The sequence below is a fragment of the Chrysemys picta genome, chromosome 9 (assembly GCF_011386835.1).
Source record: "Chrysemys picta bellii isolate R12L10 chromosome 9, ASM1138683v2, whole genome shotgun sequence".
Classification (NCBI taxonomy): Eukaryota; Metazoa; Chordata; order Testudines; family Emydidae; genus Chrysemys; species Chrysemys picta.
Window position 1 is genome coordinate 23,703,017 of NC_088799.1, and position 25,668 is coordinate 23,728,684.

Consider the following 25,668-nt stretch of genomic DNA (forward strand, 5'->3'; position numbering starts at 1 on the left):
ACCCTGGTCTCACATTTTTTCAGCAGGCCAAATGAATCCTTCAGTAACAAGGTTATTGCTGTTGAGCTAACTCAAGTTTACCACACAGTAGTCCATCAACACTCCTATCGCTCGTGTGACTGTGAACTTAAACTGGCACCTACCTTGTATCCAGATTCAACGATTGCGAAACATGTCAGCTGTGGCTGGACTAAAGCGGAGGCATTGATCAAAAATGTGCTGTCACCACTTTCAACAGAATTTTTAAAAGACCTCAGCAAGCCAGACAGTCCCTATTTCTCAGTTGCCACAGATGCATCTAACAAGGGCAATGTGAAAACTTTCCCCTTATCGCAGAAATACTGGACACCCGAATATGGGGTCCAAGATAAACTGTTAGACTTCTATGAGCAAAGCGAAGAGACTGCAGAGGCAATAAGCAACACATTATTTGAAAAACTTGTGACACACAAACTAGACCTAAACAAAATGTCTTCCTAGTGTGCTGATAATGCAAACGTGAATTATGGAAAGCGACAATCAGTGTACCAGAATTAAAAAAAACAAAACGAAAACATCTTGCCTGCAAACTGCCCTGCCCATGCTGTGCACAATGCCGTGAAACATGCTAGCAATACCCTACAAGTTCACATTGAGACTCTGGTGATTAAGATGTTCAATCATTTCAGCAGTTCTGCTAAGAGGGTAGCAGCATTGAAGGATATGTTTGACTTTGTGGATATGGAGTATTCCACTTTACTGCGCCACGTTCCGACACGCTAGTTGAGTCTTTTCCAAGCTGCAAACAGGCTTGTAAATACATGGCAGGCTGTTAAGTGCTACTTTGTTTCTCTGGGCAGTCAGAAGTGCCCAAAATCTCTATGGATGCTGTTCTCGGAATGGTGAACGTGGTGAGGGGCCTAACAAAGTTGAGGTTCATCTATTTTTCCTCCAGAATGTCCTGAAAATCTTCAATGATACTGTGCTCTGTTTGGAAAATGATAGTATGACAGCATGTGAAGTATATGCCATAATGAATACTCTGAGAATTAAACTTCAGCAACGGAAGAATGACAAATTCTTTGGCGCCAGAGTTGAAAATGCATTAACTGAGATGCTGCCTGTCACTGCTGCATGTCTCCAGAAAGACTTCATGAAATTTTATGATGTGTCGATCCTATATTTGGAGAAATGGTTTGATTTTTCAACAACTGGCTACTTGTTCAATACCCAGTGCTTGAACATCAAAGTTAATAGGGCATTTGAATACAAGGATCTGTCTGCGGCCATGACAGCTGTAAACCTCCAGAAAACAGTGAATCTTGATCTGCTCTATGATGAGTTGTGTATCAAAGACATCAACTCCAAGTTGGAGCCTGGAAACTACTCAATTGGGGAACTCTGGTCTCAAGTGCTGAGAAACAAGGACAGTAGCACTGAATTCCTGAACATGACAAAGCTGGTGTCATACATGCTCAGTATACCAGTACACAACGCATACACAGAGCGTGTATTTTCAATCATGAAAGATGCATGGACTGATGTCCGGAATCGAAGCAGCATAGACTTGGTGTGGAGTGAAAACATTTGTCAAGATGAATTTCTGGATGAGTTGCAAGGACTTCTACAGCTTTGTGATTGCCCAGAAGCAAGTCATGACTATGACGAAGTCATCCAAGAAGTACTAGACTTCTGGCATATCTGAGAGGTATGCAAATTGGGAAGTTGATTTATTGATTGAATAAAAAACCCGGCCCTTTACCCCTGTTGTTTGTTTAGTGTACAAATAAATCTGTATGTTTAAATATGGATTACAACTAAGTCTATAATTTAGTCAGGGGGGCCATGACACTCACTGATTCCAGACCTCTGTGACTTAGTTTGCTTCAGCCCCAGCTTCAGCCACTGACAGCTGAAGGCATGACTGTGGGCCTCCCCTCTATGACCGTGGCTGGGGCTGGAGCCAGGTCTAGAACTGTGACCCTTTGCTCCCCTGCCCTGCAACTGGGTCTGACTTTGCAACCAGGATCCTGCACCCCTGTCCTGCGGCTTCAGCCGGGGGCTGGAGCTGGAGCCCTGTGCCCCTGGCTCCGTAGCTGCTGCTGGGGGCTGGAGCTGGGGCCTTGAGTCCTTGCCCCATGGCTTGTGGTGCGGGCGGCATAATCTTCCTTCATGCCTTATGGGTCCCAATCCTGTAGTGATTGCCACATATATTTACCTTTACCCATAGTCCCAGTGATATCCATGAGACTGTTTACAATAAGTAAAGTTAAGCACATGCTTAAGATTTTGCAGGATTGGGGCCATATATTGCAACAAGACTACTCATGTAAGTGGGTTAATGAAGCTGACTTGTATCTCAGTTTTATAGTAATAGGCACTTTCATAGCACCTTTCATTTAAAAATGTCAAAGCAGTGTACAATCATTAGGTATTGTACTAATAACATGAGTTGATTTGTATAAAAGCCTTCTTAAAAGCAAAACAACAGACTGAGAGAAAATAAATCTACGTATTTTTTTAAGTCCCCAAACCAATATCAAAACATACGTATGGCCTTTAAAATGATTATTAAATACAGTTAAAACAAAGGAGTTGAAAACCAGCTCTTCCTTTACTTACCTGCTGCTAAGTTATGATCTTCAGCTGCAGCTGTCTGAGTGCTATTAACAGCTACTCAGTTTTGGATGTTGTCAGCCTCCATAAGGATTTTGTATTTCCTAGTATCACATGCCAAACCCCCAAAGATGTAAGAAGAAGCATGTAGCAGTCTGAACTATTAGTATTAGTGATCCGGTATGGCAGTGAAAACACAGATGCCTGACCTCAGGTCTTGACAGGAAAAAAACAAAAGCCTTTTCAGTTCACCTTCAGTGAGTAGATGGCTTTTATCTCAAGGCCACTTCTAATTAAAAGTGGGGTTTTTTTTGGCATGGGTTTCTCTGGGTGGCTCAGCATGTATGTAGTCTGTACAGCACTCACCATCAAAAATGGAGGACATATACATCTGCATGTGCTATAAAATGAATTTTTAAAAAGAGCATGTGAAAGGTCCTTTTTGTAGCTGTGAAAAAACAAACATTCTAACAAAGATGGTACAAACACTTCACCTTCACCCTCTGTGGGGACATAGCCTTCATTCTCCCATGGCAGGCTGGGAAAGTTTGGCTTTGTGATTGCATGGAAGAGAGGTTTCCCAATATAGTCTGCTTCTCTTGATGATGCTCCATTTGATGCCACCTCTGCTGTCACTGGAAAAACTTCAGCCTCAGCATCATCATCTGCTATTGATTGGGGCTATACCCATAGACTTTCATACACTACGAAGAGAGCTCAGTTTCAGACCATGGAAGAGAGAATATGGTGGTGCATAGCTGCCTTTGGCAGTAGTTGTGGCCAATTCACTGAGAAGCTGTAACATACTTGTCCAAGCAAAGCAGAAGAAGAAAATGTAGCCGGTCATGCTTAACATTCAAGGAAAGCATGTACAGTGTATGTGTAAAACATGGCTGGATTTAGAAAGGATTTCTCCAGTATAACTGCCACGCTTTGGGTACATGTTACTGGCTGTATCAGTTAGACTTGCCCTGACATTTGGTCTAAACTGGGCAAGTGAGACTGGCTTATCTCAGTTCGATGAATTGGTGTGATACAGACAGTGCCAGTTGATACAATAGCTTTCCTTTAATGGGCTCCACTTTTTCTTTTTCGTCCTTTTGGCTTGCCTATCCTCAAACTAATGAACAGGTTCAATCTCTTACTGATTTCTGACAAGAGGCCCCATAATTTATATTAACTTCTAAAACTTCCTCATACTCTAAGCAGGTTATTCATTAACTGAATGTAACCACTGGCTGTTAGATAAATCCTTTTAACTAATTCAAATTACATATCAAGCTCAGAGAATTTTCACTTGGGCTGCTGCTGAAGCTAAGCTTTGCAAAGTATTAGTTCTGATTTGTTTTTGAATGCTAGAGTTGGGGGAAATGGAGAGAAGATATTTGTTTGCTTGATTCCACATGACAACTCCAGGGTAACTGAATAGACTGTACGGTTGGTTTGACAAGGCTATGCACTGAGCCAGCAGCTTCACATACCAGAGAGAGGGGCTGAAATGGGGACTCTGACAATTGTAATGGATTTTATCAGACTTTCTCTAAGACCAACTATTTTGTCTTCAGTTGTTAATGTTTTTCAGAGGTTTCCCTTCTGAGAGGTATGAATAACTAATTTAAATGAATATGCATTTGTGTAGGATTTTTCAACAATGAATAAATAATTACTGCAATACAAATGTACAATAGCACATCCAAATATTAAATAATGAAATAGTTTTTCTGAGAGAGCAAAAGTTGTATAGTTATTGTTGATTAGTTTGTGTGGATTCAAGTACTACAGTTATTATGCTTGTGTAAGTGTATTTCAATAATATACATACAGTGCATGTTGGAAACTTGCTTCAAATGCCATAGAGAAGTAAAGCAATGTTTCCCCAGCATAGTGTGTTGCAGCATATGCACTAATCCTACAATGTTCTTAATTCTGCCCCCGGGGTTCATTGCATTTTGTTTTATTCCCTATCCCAACCCCACTCCCAGGCACTTTATATAAGGTAATGCACTATTACTGCCTTAGTTTCAGGGCAACTCTGAATAAAATTCGGACTAGAGAAGGCACTGGCCCGGTTAAAAGATTTACTAAAGAGAAGCCCACTGGATTGTCAGACACATGAAGGAAATTCAGGGTTAGTTCAATAATCATTCTTGTAGAGGGCTCTATGGGACAGCCACTCTGAATTCATTTTTATTACTACATTTCAACCTTCACTTTGCTAGTGGACTTCTTACAAGCCTATTCCCGCAGTCTCCCTCTGGCTTCTTCATTCTGTAAGTCTCTCCACTCTCACTCTCTCATAAATGGCAAAAAGATTTTTTTTTTTTACTTTTGTAAGGTTTTAAATTGAGTTCCCTTCCCATTCCACCCCCGTGTTATAGAAAAATGACCTCAGGGATTGAGATCTCATTCAAGAAACATTTTAAAATACCAGCATTATATAGTATCATAGTGACAATGAGTGTACTGGTATGCGTTCTATGATGTACTTAATAATTTTCCTTTAAGGGTAGGAAACAGTGTAGTTTTTTTGCTTGTAAGTATAATGTAATTTATATTTAATATAATATTTTCAGATATTAGAGATATTCAGAAATATTTACCCAAAAGAGATAATTTGTTGGCATTTAACAAAATATAAGTCATAATAGGATTCATAAAGTGTTGTCACATTAAACACAATTAAAGCTGGCTGTATGTTGCATAGTACATTAAACCCCATGATTTTTTATTCTTTATGTCTTATTGCAAGAAAACTGCATCTCTATGGTATGTGAAATGTCAAGTATATACTAAGAGTCTTAGCTATATACGATATTTTTCTGTCAAGAAATAAGAGGGTTGTGAATTCAGCCCTTGGAAGTGGAAGTGTATATTTTTGTATTTACTATAGCAGTTATGTCCTGCTTTGGTTGTGCAGCCAAAACGCCCACAGAGATCAGTGGTAATTTGGGTTTGATTAAGCAGAATCAGACTCTTAAAAACTAAACATTCACTAAAATATAAAGGTATAACAGTTTATGAAATTCAGATTATCATATGAGAAATACTTCACATGCTAGTTTTGTTTGTGGAAAGAATTCTTAAGTTTTGTTCCAAAGTATACAAGGGAGAATATATATTGCTTTGATTTTGGTAGAAATTCCTTTCCTTCGGAGAGATGAATCTGAAGATTCAGTGTATAACTCTTGAGAATATATCTTACAGATGTGTCTAATGAAAATAAAATTTCCAAACTGTATGTGAGAATCAGATGTCAATAATGTTCCACCACACAATAACCAGAGCAATGTGTTTATAAAACAGTTGATCAATTAAAAAAAAAAACCTTAAAATTAATCGACTTGTCAGTGCTTGTTGCTTCATCTGACAGAGCACAGAATCCACAGGTTTTTTAGTCAAAATGAAGTGTGGAAACCTGTCATGACAGAATGAAAGTGAGAGGCATGTAGAAAACAATAGATGTCTTGTGGGAAGAATTTAAATGTATGCAGCTAATCCCATGAGAACTGCTGTAGTCCATTCAGACTTTGTGAAAAAGATGCTCTTTCAAAATAATCTTTAATCCTTTTCTTTCACTGAAAAGTCTGAGAACTTTATTGAAAAATTGCAGGACAAAGTGTTCTAGATTAATTAGCCAATGATCTGTAATAATAACATTTTAAAATCAAATAATTAGAGTAACATTTGGGGATATTTTGTCCCAAATATTTTGTGTATTGTGTATTCATTGTGCATATGAACATTCTGAGGAGACTTTCAGACCAAAGGTAACTAGGAAACGCACCCAGGCCTGATTTTACTATGCACGAGAGGTACCTATGAGAGGAAGGATCCAGTGGTGTTGGGATATTACAAAGCCTCTGTGATTTTTTGTGTTTATTTAAATTTTGGAATCCCCCCTTTTCCTTTAGTCCATGCTAAAAATAGAAAGCAAAGAGCTATTGGCTCCCACTGTTAGTTGGTGCCAGAGTAAAGAACAACATTAAAATTTACTGGAAATACTCCAACTTAAGCAAAATGGGCTGATTTTGTAGCATGTCTACCATTATGTCACACTGCAGCCTAAAAACATAACCATGCATAATGTCCACAACAAATTGACACATAACAAACAAGAGTGGAGTTTGGAGAAAGGTGAAAGGAGTTGAGGAATTCCACAAGTTTCCTGTTGGATACACTTTTAAACCAGCCTACTACTATAGATCTTTTTTTTTTTTTCAAATGAGGGCTGTCCTAGCCCAGTGATGATGGCACTCAGGAGCTATCTTACCTTGATGTGTTAGATCACAACCTTGTCCAAGGCTTTAGTGATCAACGGCTCCATGTCTAGTTGGCAGCCGGTTTCAAGCGGAGCGCCCCAAGGGTTAGTCCTGGGGCCACTTTTGTTCAATATCTTCATGAATGATCTGGAGGATGGTGTGGACTGCACTCTCAGCAAGTTTGCAGATGACACTAAATTGGGAGGAGTGGTAGATACGCTGGAGGGTAGGGATAGGATACAGAGGGACCTAGACAAATTAGAGGATTGGGCCAAAAGAAACCTGATAAGGTTCAACAAGGACAAGTGCAGAGTCCTGCACTTAGGACGGAAGAATCCCATTCACTGTTACAGACTAGGGACCAAATGGCTAGGAAGCAGTTCTGCAGAAAAGGACCCAGGGGTTACAGTGGACGAGAAGCTGGATATGAGTCAACAGTGTGCCCTTATTGCCAAGAAGGCTAACGGCATTTTGGGCTGTATAAGTAGGGGCATTGCCAGCAGATCGAGGGACGTGATCATTCCCCTCTATTCAACACGGGTGAGGCCTCATCTGAAGTACTGTGTCCAGTTTTGGGCTCCACACTACAAAAAGGATGTGGAAAAATTGGAAAGAGTCCAGCGGAGGGCAACAAAAATAATTAGGGGGCTGGAACACCTGACTTATGAGGAGAGGCTGAGGGAACTGGGATTGTTTAGTCTGCAGAAGAGAAGAATGAGGGGCGATTTGATAGCTGCTTTCAACTACCTGAAAGGGGGTTCCAAAGAGGATGGATCTAGACTGTTCTCAGTGGTAGCAGATGACAGAACAAGGAGTAATGGTCTCCAGTTGTGGTGGGGGAGGTTTAGGTTGGATATTAGGAAAACCTTTTTCACTAGGAGGGTAGTGAAGCACTGGAATGGGTTACCTAGGGAGGTGGTGGAATCTCCTTCCTTAGAGGTTTTTAAGGTCAGGCTTGACAAAGCCCTGGCTGGGATGATTTAGTTGGGAATTGGTCCTGCTTTGAGCAGGGGGTTGGACTAGATGACCTCCTGAGGTCCCTTCCAACCCTGATATTCTATGATTCTATGATTTAGGAGCAGACGGGAGCTATCTGTAATGGGTTTGAGTGTCTGGAGCCTATCATGGATATGACATCACTCAGGATTTTGTGCTGTGTGCTCAACCTACTTTTGTAACTGGGCACATGTTGGTGTGCATTGCTAAGTAACTTCCCTCACAAGATATTCACCGGTCTAGCCCAGCACTTGCTGAAGTAGCCACCATTGAGTGCCTCCATTTTTGGATGTTCAGCCTGAAGAAAGCTTGGCTCTGATTTTTTACAACTTCAGTTGAAGGCAACAAAGGATGGTCTGAACCTTTGAAAATCAGGCCCCAAATGTCTGAAACTAGGTGCCCCAAATCAGAAACCACTTAGGAATGTTTTTTCTTTCTTTGTATTTTGTTGTTGTTGTGCATGCTCCAGTTGCTTGGGGAACAACTTAATCCACACATTTAAGATGTCCCCCTTTTTACACTGTTTTCAGTGACATGGCACTATCTGGACAAAAATTAGCAACAATACTTTCATTATAAATACTTCAAAAATAAAGACTGTGGCTGCAATTCTTGCAAAATTTGCTTTGCTTAAGTATAATGTTATTTCCAGCCCAGACCACTTGTATTTCTAATTTATCTATTTAGAATCTAAGCACCTAAGGCAATATTAAGACTCACAGTTAGGTCCAGTTGCCTTTATACTTGGAATTTTTATTGTTTCTCTTCAATTATGAGAGCAATTATTATGCATAGAGGTGAGTGTTTTGCATCAAACTCTGAAACCTGTCAGGCTAGGGTTTCATTCTGACAGCCCCTAATAAGGAGTTCTGATAAGAATGCTGTGCCTCCAGCTACCAAGAGATCACCTTGGACACTAATATCTTCAAGGTCCCCAATGAGAGTGCATCTGTCTCAGTGGGTTATGGAAAGAGAAACAGGTCCTAAAATACATTAAAATAGACATTAAAATTAGGAGCTGGACTTTGATTTAGATCTGGAAATGCATAGAGTACCAGTGGAAGAAGCAGAGCACCTAATGTAATGTGTCTGGCATTTTTTCTGCTTAATTATTATTAATGTTTACTATGGTAGCTGAAGGACCAACCAAGAATAGGGCCCCATTGTGCCAAGTACTGTTCAAACAACGAGGAGTAGATGGTCACTGCCCCGAAGAACTTACAATCAAAATAGACAAGTCAGGGTAGAGGGAGGGGTAAAACACACACAAGCAGAGCGAAGAGTGTGATGGTAGCAAATGGCATGCTTGTTCCACAATTTTTTATTTTATTTTAGGGAGGTGGAGCCACTTAGATGCTAACTCGTTTTATAGCAGAGAACAGAGGTAGGTGAAATAGCATCAAGATGCTTATGAGGAGGGTTGAGGAACCATCCTTTGAGGAAGTATTACCAACCACCCTGACCCTACAGGAAATGTTACTTTAGTGGCCTATGAAACTAGTTTCCTTGTACAGAGAAGCAAAGAGAATAAAGGCTGTATTTAATCACAAGAATATGCCATGGTTTGCTCAAATTAATAAAAATTATCTGATAATAAGAAGCAAACAGCATAAGCTTGTAATGAACAAGGAAGTGCTTAAAATCTTCTCCTTATAAGAGCTGAAATGTTCTGCATGTGTAAATCTTTTCAGCAGTGTTACATAATGAAACTTTTAAGGAGATTTGTCATAATTAGAAGTTAAGACACTGTAGCTTATTGAAGAGGTAGCCTCAATTTCAGAGAGCATACAGTAAGGAAATGTTTTCTGGCATTGTCCTTAATATGTTCTATAAAAACTGCAAAATGGAATCTGTTTGAGGCAGGGAGCTAAACCATTATGAGAGATTGAGATGCCTGATTTTCCCTTTGCTGAAGTACAAATCAGGAGTAAATCCACTGCAGTCATTGCTGTTACACTGGTGTAAAATCGGTACAAATGAGAGGAGAATAAGGCCTGGAATCCTTTTTGTAATCTGGCGATGAGGAGGGTGCCTAAATGGGAGCTGAGCTCTGCTGAAAATCTGGCCCATAGCAGATGCAGACACCTTCACAGGTTTCTGGAGTGTGCCTCAAAAGATCACTTTCCTCAGAGAGAGGAAGGGATTTAGAATCTTCCATTTGAAACAGTGACAGCATAGCTGAATAATATCCTGTGCTTTGGTGACTAAAACATGCACATATATCAGTTTGGTCTCTAATTAGTTATAATATAAACTGAGACCAACCTGATGTGAATGTGGGAGGATTTCCAAAGATTGTTTGCAATAGTATTGGCTTCTAACACTATGGGCCAAATTGTCTGTTGGCATAATTCCCATTGACGTCAAAGAATTTCACAAGCAGAGAATTTGGCCCTATATATCACTAGAGTAGTTGTCTTAAACTATGTTTTTTATCCATATTCCCAGTTAGAGGAGTAGTGTGGTCTAGTGATTTGGTGAAGAGGAATAGGAATCAGACTCCCTGTGTCTGTTGCGGATCTTACCAGAGACTGATTGTGTGACTTTAGGTAAATCACTTAACATTTTTGTGCACCAACTTACCCATTTGTAACGTGGATATAATGATATTTACCAATCACACATGGTATTATTATTAATTATTTTATTAAATTAAATTAAAACAGACAATGCTTGTAACCTTCCTCCTCTGAAAATTCAAGTACCTCTGAAGAAGGGTAGACTCAGTGACTGGAAGGAAGGGCCCCACTTCACTAATTATCCATTGAGGAGATATAGTGGGTGAAATCCTGGCTATACTGAAATCAATGGGAGTTTTGCCATTGATTTCATTGGGTGCTGAATTTCATAGTTTAAGACCATAAGGTACCATTAAATCATGACTTCCTGTATATCACAGGCCCTTAAATGTAACCCGGTTAGCCCTGTATTGAACCCAATAACTTGTGTTTGATTTTCCAGAAAGGCATCCACTCTTGATTCAAAGACATCAAGAGATGGTGAATGAACCACTTCCCTTGGTAGTTTGTTCCAATGGTTAATCCCCCTCACTGTTAAAAATGTCTGCCTAATTTCCAATTTGAATTTTTTCTGGCTTCAGCTTGTAGTCACTGGTTCTTCTTACGTCTTTCTCTGCTGGACTGAACAGCCCTTTAATACCTGGTATTTTCTCCCCCTGAAGGTACTTATAACCCATTTATTTCACCACATATCTCTGGAGAGCTGATCACCATTTAATGCATTGTTGCTGGCTTAGATTTGGTTCTGCTCCCACCCCCCACAAGGCAGTCTTGGGAAGTTAAAATTCAGGAGCATTGTAGGTGAAATATCCTTTCCAAAAACTCAAAGGGAGCATGCTTGTGTTTCAACTTGTAAGATCAAAGTGCGTGTTCAAAGAGTGGACATGGACAGCAGGCTTGTCGTGACTCAAGCATCTTTGTAGGTCATGTGTGCAGAGATTGTGTGATGCTGTTTATTAAATTGATGATAAAAGCTCAAGTAAAGTTCAGGCCTTCCTTTGTATTCATGAGCTGTTTTATGGAATGGCTACATTTATTCTTTGGGATAGTAAAGCTTCTTCTGGTTGTTTTATTCACTTGCCTTCTTTCTTTCAAAAAGCATAAGCTTACTGGGGTCTTTTTACATTCTTCCCAGGGAAGGATAGCTTTTCACTAACACAGAGAGTTCTGTTTTCTCTATTAGAAACACACTGCACTCACTTTGAGTAGGCTTTGTAATTTGTCCTAGGAACAGAGCATTTCATTCAGATAAGGCCACTCTGCATTTAGGTTCATTCTAGTCACCTGATCAAGCCATTGGTAACTTTTAGGCCGCTTTAGTCTGCATTCCTTGAATTCCTTACTCCTGGCACTGTAATTAACAGCTTCAGGTTCACTGGTTAACAGTAAATTCCATAACTTTCCACTTGTTATGCCCTTGGATGCTGCCTGTTGTAGCACAAAGGCAAAGCTGAATATCAACTCCGAGTTTCAACTCTGCAGCTGTAAGTGCCACTAAAGAATGTCATTGGGGAGTCATGCACAGGTAAAAAAATCACCTGTTTGTATTTGTTGTTCTGTGGATTTTCATCTTTAAATGTAAGAAATACTGAATATGAATATGGTGGGCCTGCTTCTCTCATTTATATCAATGACTTCTCATTGACTTGTATGTAGTTACTCCTGATTACCCCACTGTAGTTGACAGGAGAATCTAGTCCATTGTGCTTTCATTTTGGTTGATTTAATTTGCACAGGTTTTACTAGCTCTCTTTCCGTTTTGTTGTGAATAGTCCGGAAAAAGTAAAATCTGCTGCATTGATACAAATCTTTGTAGTTAAAATATAAAATCTAAAAGAGTAGGCTCACTGCAGGATGAATTCAGTGTGTTGGTAGGGTGACCAGATGTCCCGATTTTATAGGGACAGTCCCGATTTTGGGGTCTTTTTCTTATATAGGCTCCTATTACCCCCAACTCCTGTCCTGATTTTTCACATTTGCTGTCTGGTCACCCTATGTGTTGGGCATGTTATTTAAGTAGAGACTGTTGTTTCACTGAATTATTTCCTATAAAGTCCTCAGCGCTCTGCATCAGTTTTGACCTTTGTTTAACATTTTACAATTGTTTCTGAAAAAAAGGCACAAAGCTAGTTAGTGTAAGTGAGATTATAAATTTAGCCCGGTACATTGAATTACAAATATAAGAGATCTGAACAGATCATAGGTGGTTATATGTGAACTGATTACTTACAACACTGAAGGTAGAACTCAAATTAAGGTCCCAGGTGAGATGAGTTTGTGTGGCCTTGAGTCTGTATGATCCATTGTGAGAGACACCTGACTGAACCTCATTCTTTTAGAATCAATGAGGATTCTTTATGACAAGAATTATTATGTGTACTGATAAAATTTTGCTTTGGAGACAGCCTGCTGGTACTGCATTTATATATTTTTAAATCAATACAACTTGAAGCATCTTCCATAATGTAACCTCTCCACATTTTTTAAAATGCCATTTAATGGTGTGTCAAAAATAAATGAAATGTGTATGCAATGAGTAGGCATTTTCAGAGCCTTCTTACCCAGGATTGACAGCAATTCTACGTGGTAGTATCACACAGGTATGACCAATCAGTGGGCTGGTGGAAACTATACATGGGAATTAGAAATACAGTAAAAAATTTCATATTTGACCATATAATATACATATTGCTTCGGCATGGGATTCTCTATGCTAATTATATACGAAGGATGCCTCAGACCTATACAGTATACATGCCTTCATTAAGACCTTGCTCTTCTCGGTCTTGCATGCATGCATGCACTGAGCCCTCCAGTCAAAATGCTATCCCTGACCTGTTCTGCTGCCTGCAGGCTGCTGCAGAGATTGAGTTCCCTGCATATCCCTTAGAGAGTTGCCCTTTGGTTTCATCTCCTGGCTTTTTGGTCAATGTGTATGTACAAAGGGTCACCAGTGGACATGGAGTCACTCAAATAAATTATGGAGAGGGGTCACCACAGATTGAGGTGAGAAGGTCTTGGGCAGGTAGGAAACAGCCTCAATATTGCAAGTACACAGAATAAGTGAGATTTCTCTAAAAGGAGGAATCTGGATGGGATCAGGAGCTGCAAAACCTAAGTCCAGCCTTGTTTTGAGCCATGCTCCTTATAAACAATAGTATGCATAGGTTTCATTTAAGGCGCACTCCCTGTCACTTCTAGAGGCTCTGTATGGCAGATTGCTAGCAGTAATGCAGCAGCTTGATTTAATGCAGAAATTCCAGGCAAATATGGTTACATTTGATCCCATCTTTTGACTCTTACACCACCTTTCTTATCCAGCCCCACCATACAACCAACCACCCCACAAATAATTCATTTTTTGCAAGATTCTGCCTTTACCATGCTTACGCTACATGCATTTCTCCTTAAACCTCCAAACACTTTCAGACATGATTTTCTTTCAAAACTCAGAATATTCACACTTCCCTGTTTGCACACTTATGGCAAATTCTGCTCAGTTACATTGGTATAAATCTAGAGTATGGCACTGAAATAATTTATACAAATGCAAAAGAGAGCAGAAATTCACCAATAGTCTTGGTAGCTGTTCAGAGCTAGACTCAGGAAGACATTTGCAGTGTATAGCAACAATAACAACATTATTGAACCTACTAACTCATGAACAATGCTACATATACTTATATTAATAAATTGCGCTGTTTATATCAAACATCTATGTACTCATATATATATCCAGTGATATAGCTTCTTGGCCTTTTGGCTGAGGGGTGAAAACATCTCCTACAATGGTAGCCAGTAGTGATTAGGCTGAAGTTGCCTCGCTCTGATTATTTTATGAATTTGTTCCATTTATAAATACACCTATTGTCAACATTTAGGCATATTTACTCCTCTGGAGGAGTCTTATTGGCATGAAACAGGAGGTAGTAGTACAGTTCACAGTAACTCTGCAGTGACTTGGAATGTTGTGTTCATTTCGTGACACCCCATTATGGGAAGATATTGACAAACAGGAGGGACTTTGGAGAAGACCAGTAGAACTGATAAAGGGGCTGAAGGAATTTTCTCATGTGAAATGCTTTCAAGAGCTAAGTCTGTATAGCTTCAGGAAATGGTGGCTGGCAGTTGAAATATAAATCTAAGATATTTGAAAAAGGGAGAAGAATTATTTATGCAGTGGGGAATAACAAGGACTAATACAATGAAAGTAAGGGAATATTTAGTCGAAATATCAGGCAAATTTCTTGACAATTACATCTATTCAATTGTGCAATTGTTCTCCAAGGGAAATGGTGGCAGCCCTATCATTTGGGACATTTAAAACTGGACTGGACATAAAAAATAGGGATCAATTCTCTTTGGCTGTGGGCTATGACAGATAATCTAATAGCTCATTTCCATACCTAACTTATGCGTTCTGTTGTGTCAAAGATCTATATGTTAAAGAGTCACCAAGTAAGTTAGGCATTGACAAGATAGGGTAGATAGACACATTGCAGAGGTCTTACAAAATGAAGACTCTGTTTCAAGGACAAAAGAGAGTGTTTTAGGTTGTGTTGGCTTAAGACATACCTCTAGGTTGTCAGACCATCATTTTTATATGAAACAGAGTTGATGCATTCTGAGAAAATATTTTCTTATTCTTTGCCTTCTCAGAAAAGATTTCATACTGTTTTAAGTGGGCCTGTAACCTTTCTTCTAATGTCTGTGTTTAATTTATTGGGGTCATGTGATGTGTATTTTAGTTTCCTCTTGTGATTATGATGAAATTTGAAGGTTAGCTGCTGTTTGCATATATTTGTGAGTGTTTGCGAATGTACTCCTCATGTGGTTCATTCTTTTCTCTGTAAGGTCTGTCACACAGTTCCCAACTTTCATGGGGTAAATAAGCACCCCGACTTTCACAATAACCCCAAAATCAAGCTAATCCCATTTCAAAACAAGACAATCCCTGAGAACCCCAACACTCTATGTGACTAGATTCCCCCGGCGTGCAGTCTGGTACTGTGGTGGGCCTACTGTGCATCCCTGACTCTTTTCCCCCTTGCCCCAGCTTGCGGGGAGCCGATCAAAAAAAAGAAGCAACAAGCTACTATCAAGCAACAAGCTACAAGCCAGAAACTAGCCAACAAGCAACTCACATGCCAATTAAGACAAAAACAAGCCCAATTTCTGCGTTTTTTCCGCAGGTTTGGCGCATCCGCTCAGTCAGCAGACTATTTCTGTCATTGCAGAGCTGCAGGTCCTGACTCCAACTGTATCTGAGATATTGTAGTCTTTGAAGGGTCCTTGCCCGTATTCCTGCTCACTATGATTTTATCATTTCTGAGTGTTCAGAAAGTGAACTTTGGCTCCACTTGTTCTAGATCCTCTTGATATTCAGGCCTGTTGCAGAGCACAGCCCTGGAACAAGTCACTGCAGTCACCTTGCCTCAGTTCCCCTCTTGGTTCTCTAATCAACTCCCATGCACCCAAGAGGTTTAAAATAAGGTACCCTCTTTTGGACTGTAATTTATTAATTCCTCACAAAACAAATACACAGTTCCTTTAGCCCTTCCTCAGGCCTTCCAATTTACCCTTGTTTCAGGGGTTCAGGCTCTGTCTCTCTCTCTCTGCTCCTCAATTCCCTCTGAGCTTTGGAGCTCTGCTGGTCCCACTTTGGCCCTTGGAGACCTTCCCCCACGTCTTATCCTACCCCCAGTCCCTGTGCTCTGCAGTGCATTGAAAACTCTTTAAATTATCAGCTGTAACTTTAACTTTGAGGGTGTTTTCTTGATCCTGCTTGCAAATTAAGGAGCACTGTAGGGATGTGTGTGATCTGGGTCTACCTGCTGTCAGTTTGCAACTAGCTAGCTTGGAGTAAGATGGGCTGTGCCTCTCTGTTTTAAGGAACAGCTTGCTTTGTCTCTCAGGTTTTGGGTTCTTGTGCATTAGGGTTCTGGAATTTAAGAAAGAAAGTAGTCCTATATTGCAACTCTCCAGCACTATTATTTATGTTTTTATTGAATTCTCTGTGTGAATGCTATGAACATAACATGCTCAAACTCCTCCTTCCCTTGGAGCAAGGTCTCCACAGCCCTACTTCATTGGGCTGTGCTTGAATCCTGCCCCAGACGATCATCCTAGCTCTGCCACAAGACAGCCTCCATGCAGCTCCCTTTTGCCTGTAGGCTTCCTTTTAGCTCAGAGCACTTACAATTCTCAGCAGGTAGTCACATGATGATCCTTCCCAGAGTGACCTGTTCTTAAAGATACCATGCTTTGGAACTAGGGTGACCAGATGTCCCGATTTTATAGGGAGAGTCCCGATTTTTGGGTCTTTTTCTTATATAGGCTCCTATTACCCCCACCCCCTGTCCCGATTTTTCACACTTGCTGTCTGGTCACCCTATTTGGAACAGGGTTGGCTGGCCTCAGGACTCCACTGCCCTTAAAGGGATAGATCAGCCATTTACAAACCCTTGAATGGCCACACTGAAATCAATAGGATTTCTCATGGAGTCAGGTATTGCTCATCATGCTTAGGGGTATTAAAACCTGGTCCTTGTACTCAGATCAAGGGAAATCTGTTGTGGTTTCTTAGTGAATTGTTCTTGCTGCACTATGCAGGTTACCAGCACCATTAATATCTTTTTAATATCTGAACACCACAGATATCTCTTGGTTTATCCCACTAATACTGATGTCCTGCAAGATTCAGGTAGCAGATAATTTCCCATCATCAATGGTAAAGAACAGCATAATTTAAAGTAGGCAAGAAATACACAAAGCATGCAATATTTAAAATATTTCTTGTGGAATTTTGGACAGCTGTTGTACATAAGGATTTGCCTACAGCTGATGTATGTGGAAAAAGGATTCTTAGCTCATCCTAATTGCAGGGTTTTTTCATACATCAGGGTTCAGTTGTGAAAACATTACTCGCATGCGTAGTCCCAGTTCATCATAAGTAACAGTTGCATAATCTGGCTTTCTGGGTCCAGTCTCTCCCCCAGTTCAGATTTGGGGCACTGTTCTTAGCCTGCTGTACCTGTTCAGTGCCTAAAGAGAAGGCAGAGTGTGCATGTAATAACACACACACACACACACACACACACACACACACACACACACACACACACACACACACACACACACACACACACATATCCTGCTCACACAGTTTCTCTCTGGGGAGAGGGTAAAAAAAGAGTCATCTGTGACAGATGCTAGTCGTGGCACTTAATACCCTTTTGGAAAGTGCTCAGATATCATGGTGATGAGGATAGTATAACAACCTGAATAGAATGAAATAGAGAAGGCTTCTTTCTTTATAGCTATCTGTGTAGACTCTGATTCAGTAATAAACTTAAGCAGATGCCTAACTTTTTTGACTATTCACATTCCTGAAGTTAGGCACATGCTTATTAAGTACTTTGCTGAATGAGGGGCTAAGTACCTTTCACAAGCAGTCATTGAAAAATCTTTGGTGAATCACAGGGTGACAGTCCCAGACTTTTGCTAATGTGTGCATTTTTTTTTCCAGATCGTGGCAGAAGAGGCCTCAAAATGTGCAAAAGGTTTACTGTACCTAATAAACTGCTGACTGGGTTATGGGTTGCTACATCACCAGCCTCATTTGACTGAAGCACATGGTACAAGCAGAGATTTGTCTGACTGGCAGAACACATAAGCCATGCATCATCTGTTTGGTCTGGTTTTGGGACAAAAGGACCTTTCACGTGCAGGGGATCTATTCTCCTTAGATGATGCTGAGATAGAAGGAAGCCTGTCAGAAGCTCTTGAGCAAATAAAAATAATTAGTTCATCTCCAGTAAGTAAGGCATGCTCCCCCATCCTTCTGCATGAGATAATGTATCATGAAAAGAAAGGTCAGAAAACAATGACAGAATAAGCAGAACACCAAAAACAGATAATAAATCTAACCCTTTAAAAACCACAAAAGTCCTAAACAAAATGTCAGATTCAAAGACTTCAGCTCTTGCATTCAGTTCTCATTCTGCTGAATTTTATTTTAAGAAAAATAATTTAAACTGATTTTAGTCACACTTCATATTAAGCATCCATTTATAGTGTATTGAGGGTTAATACATGATTAATAGATGTTAAAGTCATGCTATGGCCATGAATGAAATAAAGAATGCATGTGCCATCATTTCATTTCTGACATTTTGTTCTGAGGGAATTGCCCCTAACAGGAGGAGTCCCTGCATTGGTAGTTTTCTCAGCTCCGTTACAGCATTCTATAAGCTTCTGAAGGAGACAGAGCAGCATAAGAAATAATAGGTTGACCTGGTACTCAGCACTCTTTGTGAGGAGAGCTTAAATTCTCCGTATTCTGAGCCACCAGTTCATGCCTTCAAGTGTGCTCTCTTTGCCAGTTTATCTTCTGCTCTTGTGTGGGACTCCCAGAGCAGCTGACAGATAACCTATCAGCATGGTCCAGTACTGATCTTTTGTTAATCTGACCAAAAGAGAGTATGAAAACTAGCACACTGAAGGGAGTTGGAGCCAAAGGCTGAAGGATGGATATTCATTGGAGGACCTGAGAATGAATGGGAAGTGCTCACAGACACAGTCATTCCAGGGCTATACGTTGCTATCACGCAAAGACATGGACACTTTCTTCACCCACCCACTCCCTGGCAGTCTTGATTTTCTTTTCTCTCAATCCATTCTGTTTTTAGTTTTTCACCTTTTCTCAATTTCACCTCTTTCTTTCTCTCTCTCTTCCTCCTGCCCTTTTCTTCTAAGTTTTCTCCCACTCCTCCTCTCACCCACCCATCCTCTCATATGAGTAGCTTCTTTTAATTATTTGGTTACTTATTGCTTTGGTTATCTTATTATAGAGTCAAACTTCCCTCCCTCCCTGCCACATTTTGATGTTGCTGAATTCAGCTGCTAAATTACTGCAGGAGTTGGTAGGAGACAGACAGAGATAAGATACTCTGAAAGCATTTTAAGAAACTATTTGTTTATCGGTTTAGATCTCTCTAACTCTTCTGTATCATGGATTCATATAGTTTAAGGCGAGAAGGGACCATTAGATCATCTAATCTGATCTCATGTATGTCATGGGTGACTGAATTTCACCCAGTTACCCCTTCATTGAGTCCAGTATCTTGTGTTTGACTAAAGCATAACTTGTGTTAATGCTTGGGTCAGCCCAATCCATTCCTCAATTATATTTCAGAGCGGCCTTGAGCCTGAGCCATTTTGCAAACCCTTAAATCCCCATAGTGACCACTTTTGATTGGAATATACATCAGCTTGCAGAAGAGAAATTGTCAGCTGTAACAAGACCCTAATATATTGAACTAGCCAATGTACATGCACTTTTCTGGATATCATAGTGATTTTAAATGGATTTTGGCAACATACCAAACTCTAACTTTCAGAACTTTTGAACACACTGTTGCTTGTGGCCACAAACGCTCTAAATCATCAATTATGGAAATCATTGTGCAGAGACAATTCTTTCCTTGGGTCATTTCTTTGACAGCAATTACCGTTGCACATTTTTCCAGAACATTATTCAAATTAGTTTAGCTCTTGACTCCACTTATTCCTGGTATATTTCCACTAATGGCATATTATCAGCATTTCCAGATATCCCTCCCATCATAGTCCTCTGAGACAAAAGGACTGAATTTGCCACTGATACTTCGTGCTAAACTGCTAAACCATGCTACATCCTAAAGAACAAAGGATTTCTTGTGCTTCTAAATTCCCTAAGGCTAATTCCCACTAGAGGGCAGCAGTGCTCAGTGATATACTTCATTATTGCTCTGGAGCAAGGCTTCTCACAATTTTTAAATTCAGAATTTGAGCTGTCGAGGTGTATTTATTTTTCCCAGGTATGTGGGGAGACTCCTAGAGTTGCAGAGTATTCTGCTGTACATCTTTCTATGGCCAAAAGGCAGCTAGTGAATACAAATGCAAACTTAAGTATGAATCTCTTGCTTGTTTCTGTTTCCGGCCAACACCTTACTGGCTATCTCCATATTATTCTACTTCTGCTTTTATCAAATTTTTATCTTAAAAAATAAAGCAAACTCTTTTTAACAAGAGGAGGAGAGATTTCCTGGAATTGCAAGGAGGAAAAGCCAAATTGCAGGATCAGATATATGTGGTAGGGTAAGTCAACTGATCACCCCAAAAGCTTAAAACGTACATCCAATGTGCTCATATACACCAGTGGATTTAATTACTCCACTGGATTTAATAGAGGTACTCCAGAGTTATCCTTTTGTAAATGAATGTTGAATTTAGCCCAAATTCTTAAATATTTCCATGGCTAGCAGGTAAAAGTAACATATTTTTTGATGAATACTTAGCTTGTGTCTGGTTTCAGAGTAGCAGCCGTGTTAGTCTGTATCCACAAAAAGAACAGGAGTACTTGTGGCACCTTAGAGACTAACAAATTTATTAGAGCATAAGCTTTTGTGGGCTACAGCCCACTTCTTCGGATGCATATAGAGTGGAACATGCATCCGAAGAAGTGGGCTGTAGCCCACGAAAGCTTATGCTCTAATAAATTTGTTAGTCTCTAAGGTGCCACAAGTACTCCTGTTCTTTTAGCTTGTGTCTGGCCTCTGTGCCTCTTTGAGGTAGAATATTATAGTTTAGCATGAGGGTTAGTTGTTGTATATACTGCGTCTGAGCCTCCAATGTAGTCATTTACACTAGTACAAAATGGATGTTTCGGTAGCATTTTGGATCTAGTTTGCACAGAGGTAAATAACTACACAGCATGCAGGGAAACAGAGAATCAGGCCTATTGAATCAATTTCTGTTCCAAGTGTAAATCTGAAATATCTCCATTTACGTCTGTGAGTCTAAATAATTGCATAATACAAGTTATTTGGACTCCTGGATGTAATGTTTTTTAGAGTTGACATTTAAATGTTTTAATATTATAGTAATATACAAATAGAAAAAATATAAACCAGGGATTTCTAGGCACATACATTCACATCTACTGAACAGGGAAGCCATAGCTTCAAAATGGGGGACTACAAAAATTCAGTCTTAATAATTTAATCCATATTTTTTTGTAGGAGCACAAATTATTCCTTTGTGTTAAATTACAACTTGGAATAGTTAAAGACCTATGACATGATTAGAGTTTTGCTCTCAATATTGTACTTATTTATTGTATAGACGACATGAAGAATATTGAGAGTTAAATTAATTTAACATCTTCTGGTTCATTTTGTGGCATTCTTTAAAGGATGACACTTCATTTGCACAATACAATTTTAAAACCCATATTTTCTTTAAAACTAGGACTACCAGACTAACGACAATGACCAGGCAGTGGTGGAAATCTGTATCACTCGAATCACCACTGCTATCAGGGAGACTGCATCCATAGAAAAACATGGAAAGGCACTTGTGGCTCTCTGGGAGTCGTGTTTAGAGCACAATCTAAAACCTTCAGGAAAAGATGAGGACACACCACATGCAAAAATTGCATCTGATATCATGAGTTGCATTTTGCAGGTAAGCCTGGATCACAAGAAATATCCTATCACTCACAGTGTCATAGTTTAATAGCAGTTGTACTTAGTCTCTCTTGGGATGTATTGAAGTGCTCACATTTATTGAAAAAGCCAAGAATTGGAGCTTCATATTAATATATACTATTAAATGTATATGATGTACATTGAGGCCAAGTAAATGTTTTGGCAGCATTCTTATCTTTTGAAATGTCCTGTGTGGTGAATTTCTCAATCTTAATGTTGCATGAACCCTAGACGTTTGCATCTTACATAAAAATTAAAGCGTGAAGGATAGTGTTATAGCAGCAGCAGATGGGAAAGACATTTCATTCAAAACCCATTATTTTCAAGGCAATTATGACTCTTTGAAAGAAAAGTATCATTTGGGGCAAAGGTTGAAGAGGATCCTTTATCTGATAGAAATGTTGCATTTCAAGAGTGAGGATCCCATTTAAAGGCTCAGTTGTGATGCAGAGTCCAGATGCAATATTGGAAACTAATCTATGGGCCAAATTCTGACCTTGAACACACAGCTCAGATTTTGATCCTTTGTCTGCTTGGAGAATCTTTGTCCTATAAGTAGTTGTTTTTGAACAGTCATATGTTTTAATTGAAGCCGGCTCCTGAATGTTTCTCCAGTAGAGCATATAAAATGCTCTGGGACTCATTTTTACATAATAGTTTCTGTGTACAGTAAATGGAAGGTCAGGATGGAAGGTCAGGATCAATGGTGGGAAAAATTACATGCAACAGGCTGGTTGTCAACGTTCAGTTGCCTGGTTCAGTGAGAACACATAGCTATGTTCAATGGTGTGAAATGTTTCTCCGGGCAGAAATAGGGTTAAAGTCGGAGCACTGTGCCCATATTTGCTAATGTATCCTGATAGTATTTTTTCTGTTGTTATTTACTCATCTCCTCTGCTTTGTGAAATGTATATCGCTGGGGTACCACTCTCAGGAAAGCAAGGTTACATATTGTTATAAATCTGCATGCTTAGTATTAGGTACTGTTAAGTTACCTCACTGTCTGTCTTTTGGTGAGCTAGTATAAGCGGGCACAAGCTACAGAATAATGAGGCAGGCATGAGTTCAGTGAGCAAAGCAGCCGTGTCTCTTTACCAGTACAGAAGGGTACAGAGGAACCTCCCCTCCTGCTGCTGGTGCCGCTGTTACCGAATGTTTTCCTCTCTAGGTGCAGAGGGGGGGATGAGCAGACACACCCCTGAACAGCCTTCACTTGTGGAAGAAGTTACACCCTTTGTGGGCTGTGTGAGTGTGTATCCTAAGGAACACACTCATCCAGTCTCCATACTAACTCTGCTACAACTCCTACCCCTAGCCCTGGTTGACCTGGAAAGAAAGGATCAGTAGAGGGCACCATAATGTCTAGAGAAGTGGTAAAGGAAGTAATATCCTGAGTTTGGAGTACAGATTCAGGACAGAACCAGAGGCTTTCTATGAGCTGGAGCAGCAGGTCGGGTGCAGCATCCTGGGAGCAGGCTACAGAGAGAAGGCCCAGCAGCAGGCAGCCTGAAAGTTGGCACTGACAAGCTGACAGCCAGGCAGGAAGCAGACTATTAGTCAAAGGAGGCCAGCAGCAGGGGGAACATACATGCGCAGCACCTGCCTGCAGCAGGAGTACAGCACATGAGGGCAAGAGGTAGGGTGACCAGATGTCCTGATTTTATAGGGACAGTCCCGATATTTGAGGCTTTTTCTTATATAGAAGCCTATTACCCCCCACCCCCGTCCCGATTTTTCACAGTTGCTGTCTGGTCACCCTAGCAAGAGGCCACTGTGTAGGAGGCCCCAATAAGACAGAAGAACTGAGTGAGCTCTGGTAGATGGTGGAATCTGCAGCAAGGGTTTAATTGCCCCTTAGGAGGGATAGGCTGGAGGGAGTAGCCTAGGTATTAGCCCTGACGAACCCTATGGAACAGCTGCCTTTTTACCTCTCTGTGACCCCTTGGGCTGAATTATGAATTGTTGGGCTGACCTGGACATCCAACTACTGCAGCCATTATTTGTGCTAACCCTAGTAAAATAATCCTCAATGGTTTATTCAAAATGGGAGACTATTAATGGGGACCCATCAATGACCGTAATCTGTACAGCCTGGGTATGTTCCTCGCTGGGGAGAGAAATTGCAGTAAAAATGAGGAAGCTGAAGCAGGCTGGAATGGAAGAAAGAAACCGAAATTCACTGAGAGCCTGTTACAGGAGAGGAAAGTGGAGTTGTCTGAGAAGTTTATTGTTTTATGGGTACCTCCTATCTGCGTAGTTTTCCTCAGCTGGCCTATACTGAATCTTCCCAGCACACCATTGTTTCCTTGGCCAGTCAGTCTTCCCTATTTGGTCTGAGTCACCCACTTCTCCCAGCACTGACGTGTTAGCTCTACATAACTGCATTTCATTGCTAAGATCCCTTCGTATAGTTCCCTTATTATTTCCAATTTGCCTTCTGCATTGACCAACTGGCAGCAATGTGCCAGGTTTGACTCAGACTTGCTCTTTAAAAGAACTTCTCTACATTTGCCCAGCAAATGCTCGTTGTTGGCAATGAGGTATCTTCAGATGTGTGTCACCCAGTCTTTCCCTGTAGTAGCTGAAGCAACAGTACTAAAGTCCTCGGTGTGTTACTGTCTACTCCAGACTACTGCTCAAATAGTTGCCACAAGGTCCTCATTATGACATGTTGTCCTTAAAACTTCTTGAGAGTCATCATCTAGTTTGGCTCTTGATTGGAAGTGTTGAAAGTCCAAAAGAAACAAAAAAAGTTAAAGAAAAAAAACCCCAAATCTGAATTCACTTCAATGAAATAGCAATTTACAATCGTCCATATGCCCAGGTCTGTTCTTTTCACTTCCCAAACTCTGGGAACAGTGCCAAATGAATATTCACAATGAAAAAAGAAAAAAAAATCTTACTGAAGCTCAGATTGGTGTTGATCTTGTCCAGGAATATAATTCCTGAGATCAGCAGAACAGGTCTCCATTGTCTTAACTCTGCTTATTATTATAACATTGTCAAAATAAAGCATTGCTTATTTCCTAGATGAATTGTATTTGTTAGCATTAAATTCAATTAGTTCAGAGTACACACCGTAAGGGCCAGACTAAAAACCCACTGAAGTGAATGGGAAGACACCTATTGACTTCAATGAGCTTTGGATTTGACCTTTAGTTAATGTTAATATATTTACTGGGACACTTCCCCACTAATGAATGATGATCAAATCCAATTGTTCTCTTTCTGTAGATAATTCAGACATTTATGATAGATGAAAATGCATGTTTGAAAGTCTGTGATGTGCCAAAGTTCACCATGGTTATAGGGCAGGGGAGAGCGAACTTTTTGGCCCGAGGGCCACATCTGGGAATAGAAATTGTATGGTGGGCAATGAATGCTCACAAAATTGGGGTTGGGGTGTGGGAGGGGATGAGGGCTCTGGTTGGGGGTGTAGGCTCCAGGGTCGGGCCAAAAATGAGGAGTTCAGGATGCGGGAGGGGGCTCTGGGCTGCGGTGGGATGTTGAGGGCTCTGGCTGGGAGTGCGGGCTCTGGGTTGGGGCTGGGGATGAGGAGTTTGGGGTGTAGGAGGGTGCTCCGGGCTGGGACTGAGGGGTTTGCAGGGCAGGAGGGAGATCAGGGCAGGGGGTTGGGGTGCAGGCTCAGGGGTGCAGGCTCCAGGCGGTGCTTACCTCAAGCAGCTCCTGGAAGCAGCGGCATGTCCCTTCTCTGGCTCCTATGCAGAGGCACGGCCAGGTGACTGCACGCTGCCCCATCAACAGGCA

The 25,668-nt window shown here is 40.6% G+C and overlaps 1 protein-coding gene across 8 annotated transcripts in view; it reads left to right on the top strand.

Annotated features, from left to right (window-relative positions):
* The first annotated feature begins 3,856 nt into the window (after nt 1–3,856).
* The window catches only part of VEPH1 (ventricular zone expressed PH domain containing 1), a 147,631-nt gene continuing 125,819 nt past the window's right edge, over nt 3,857–25,668 (top strand). For 3 of the 8 annotated variants that reach the window (XR_010590589.1, XM_005286983.4, XM_042853688.2), the window contains exons 1-3: nt 11,756–11,894; nt 17,898–18,185; nt 21,662–21,877. Coding sequence is in view for 6 of the 8 variants with exons in the window: in XM_005286983.4 (XP_005287040.1) it covers nt 18,048–18,185; nt 21,662–21,877 (354 nt within the window). In the remaining 2 variants the exon portion in view is untranslated. Of the gene's footprint in view, nt 4,196–11,755; nt 11,895–17,897; nt 18,186–21,661; nt 21,878–25,668 lie in introns of those variants that run through there. The other 5 variants (XM_005286984.5, XM_042853687.2, XM_042853685.2 and 2 more) reach the window with 5 other exon arrangements.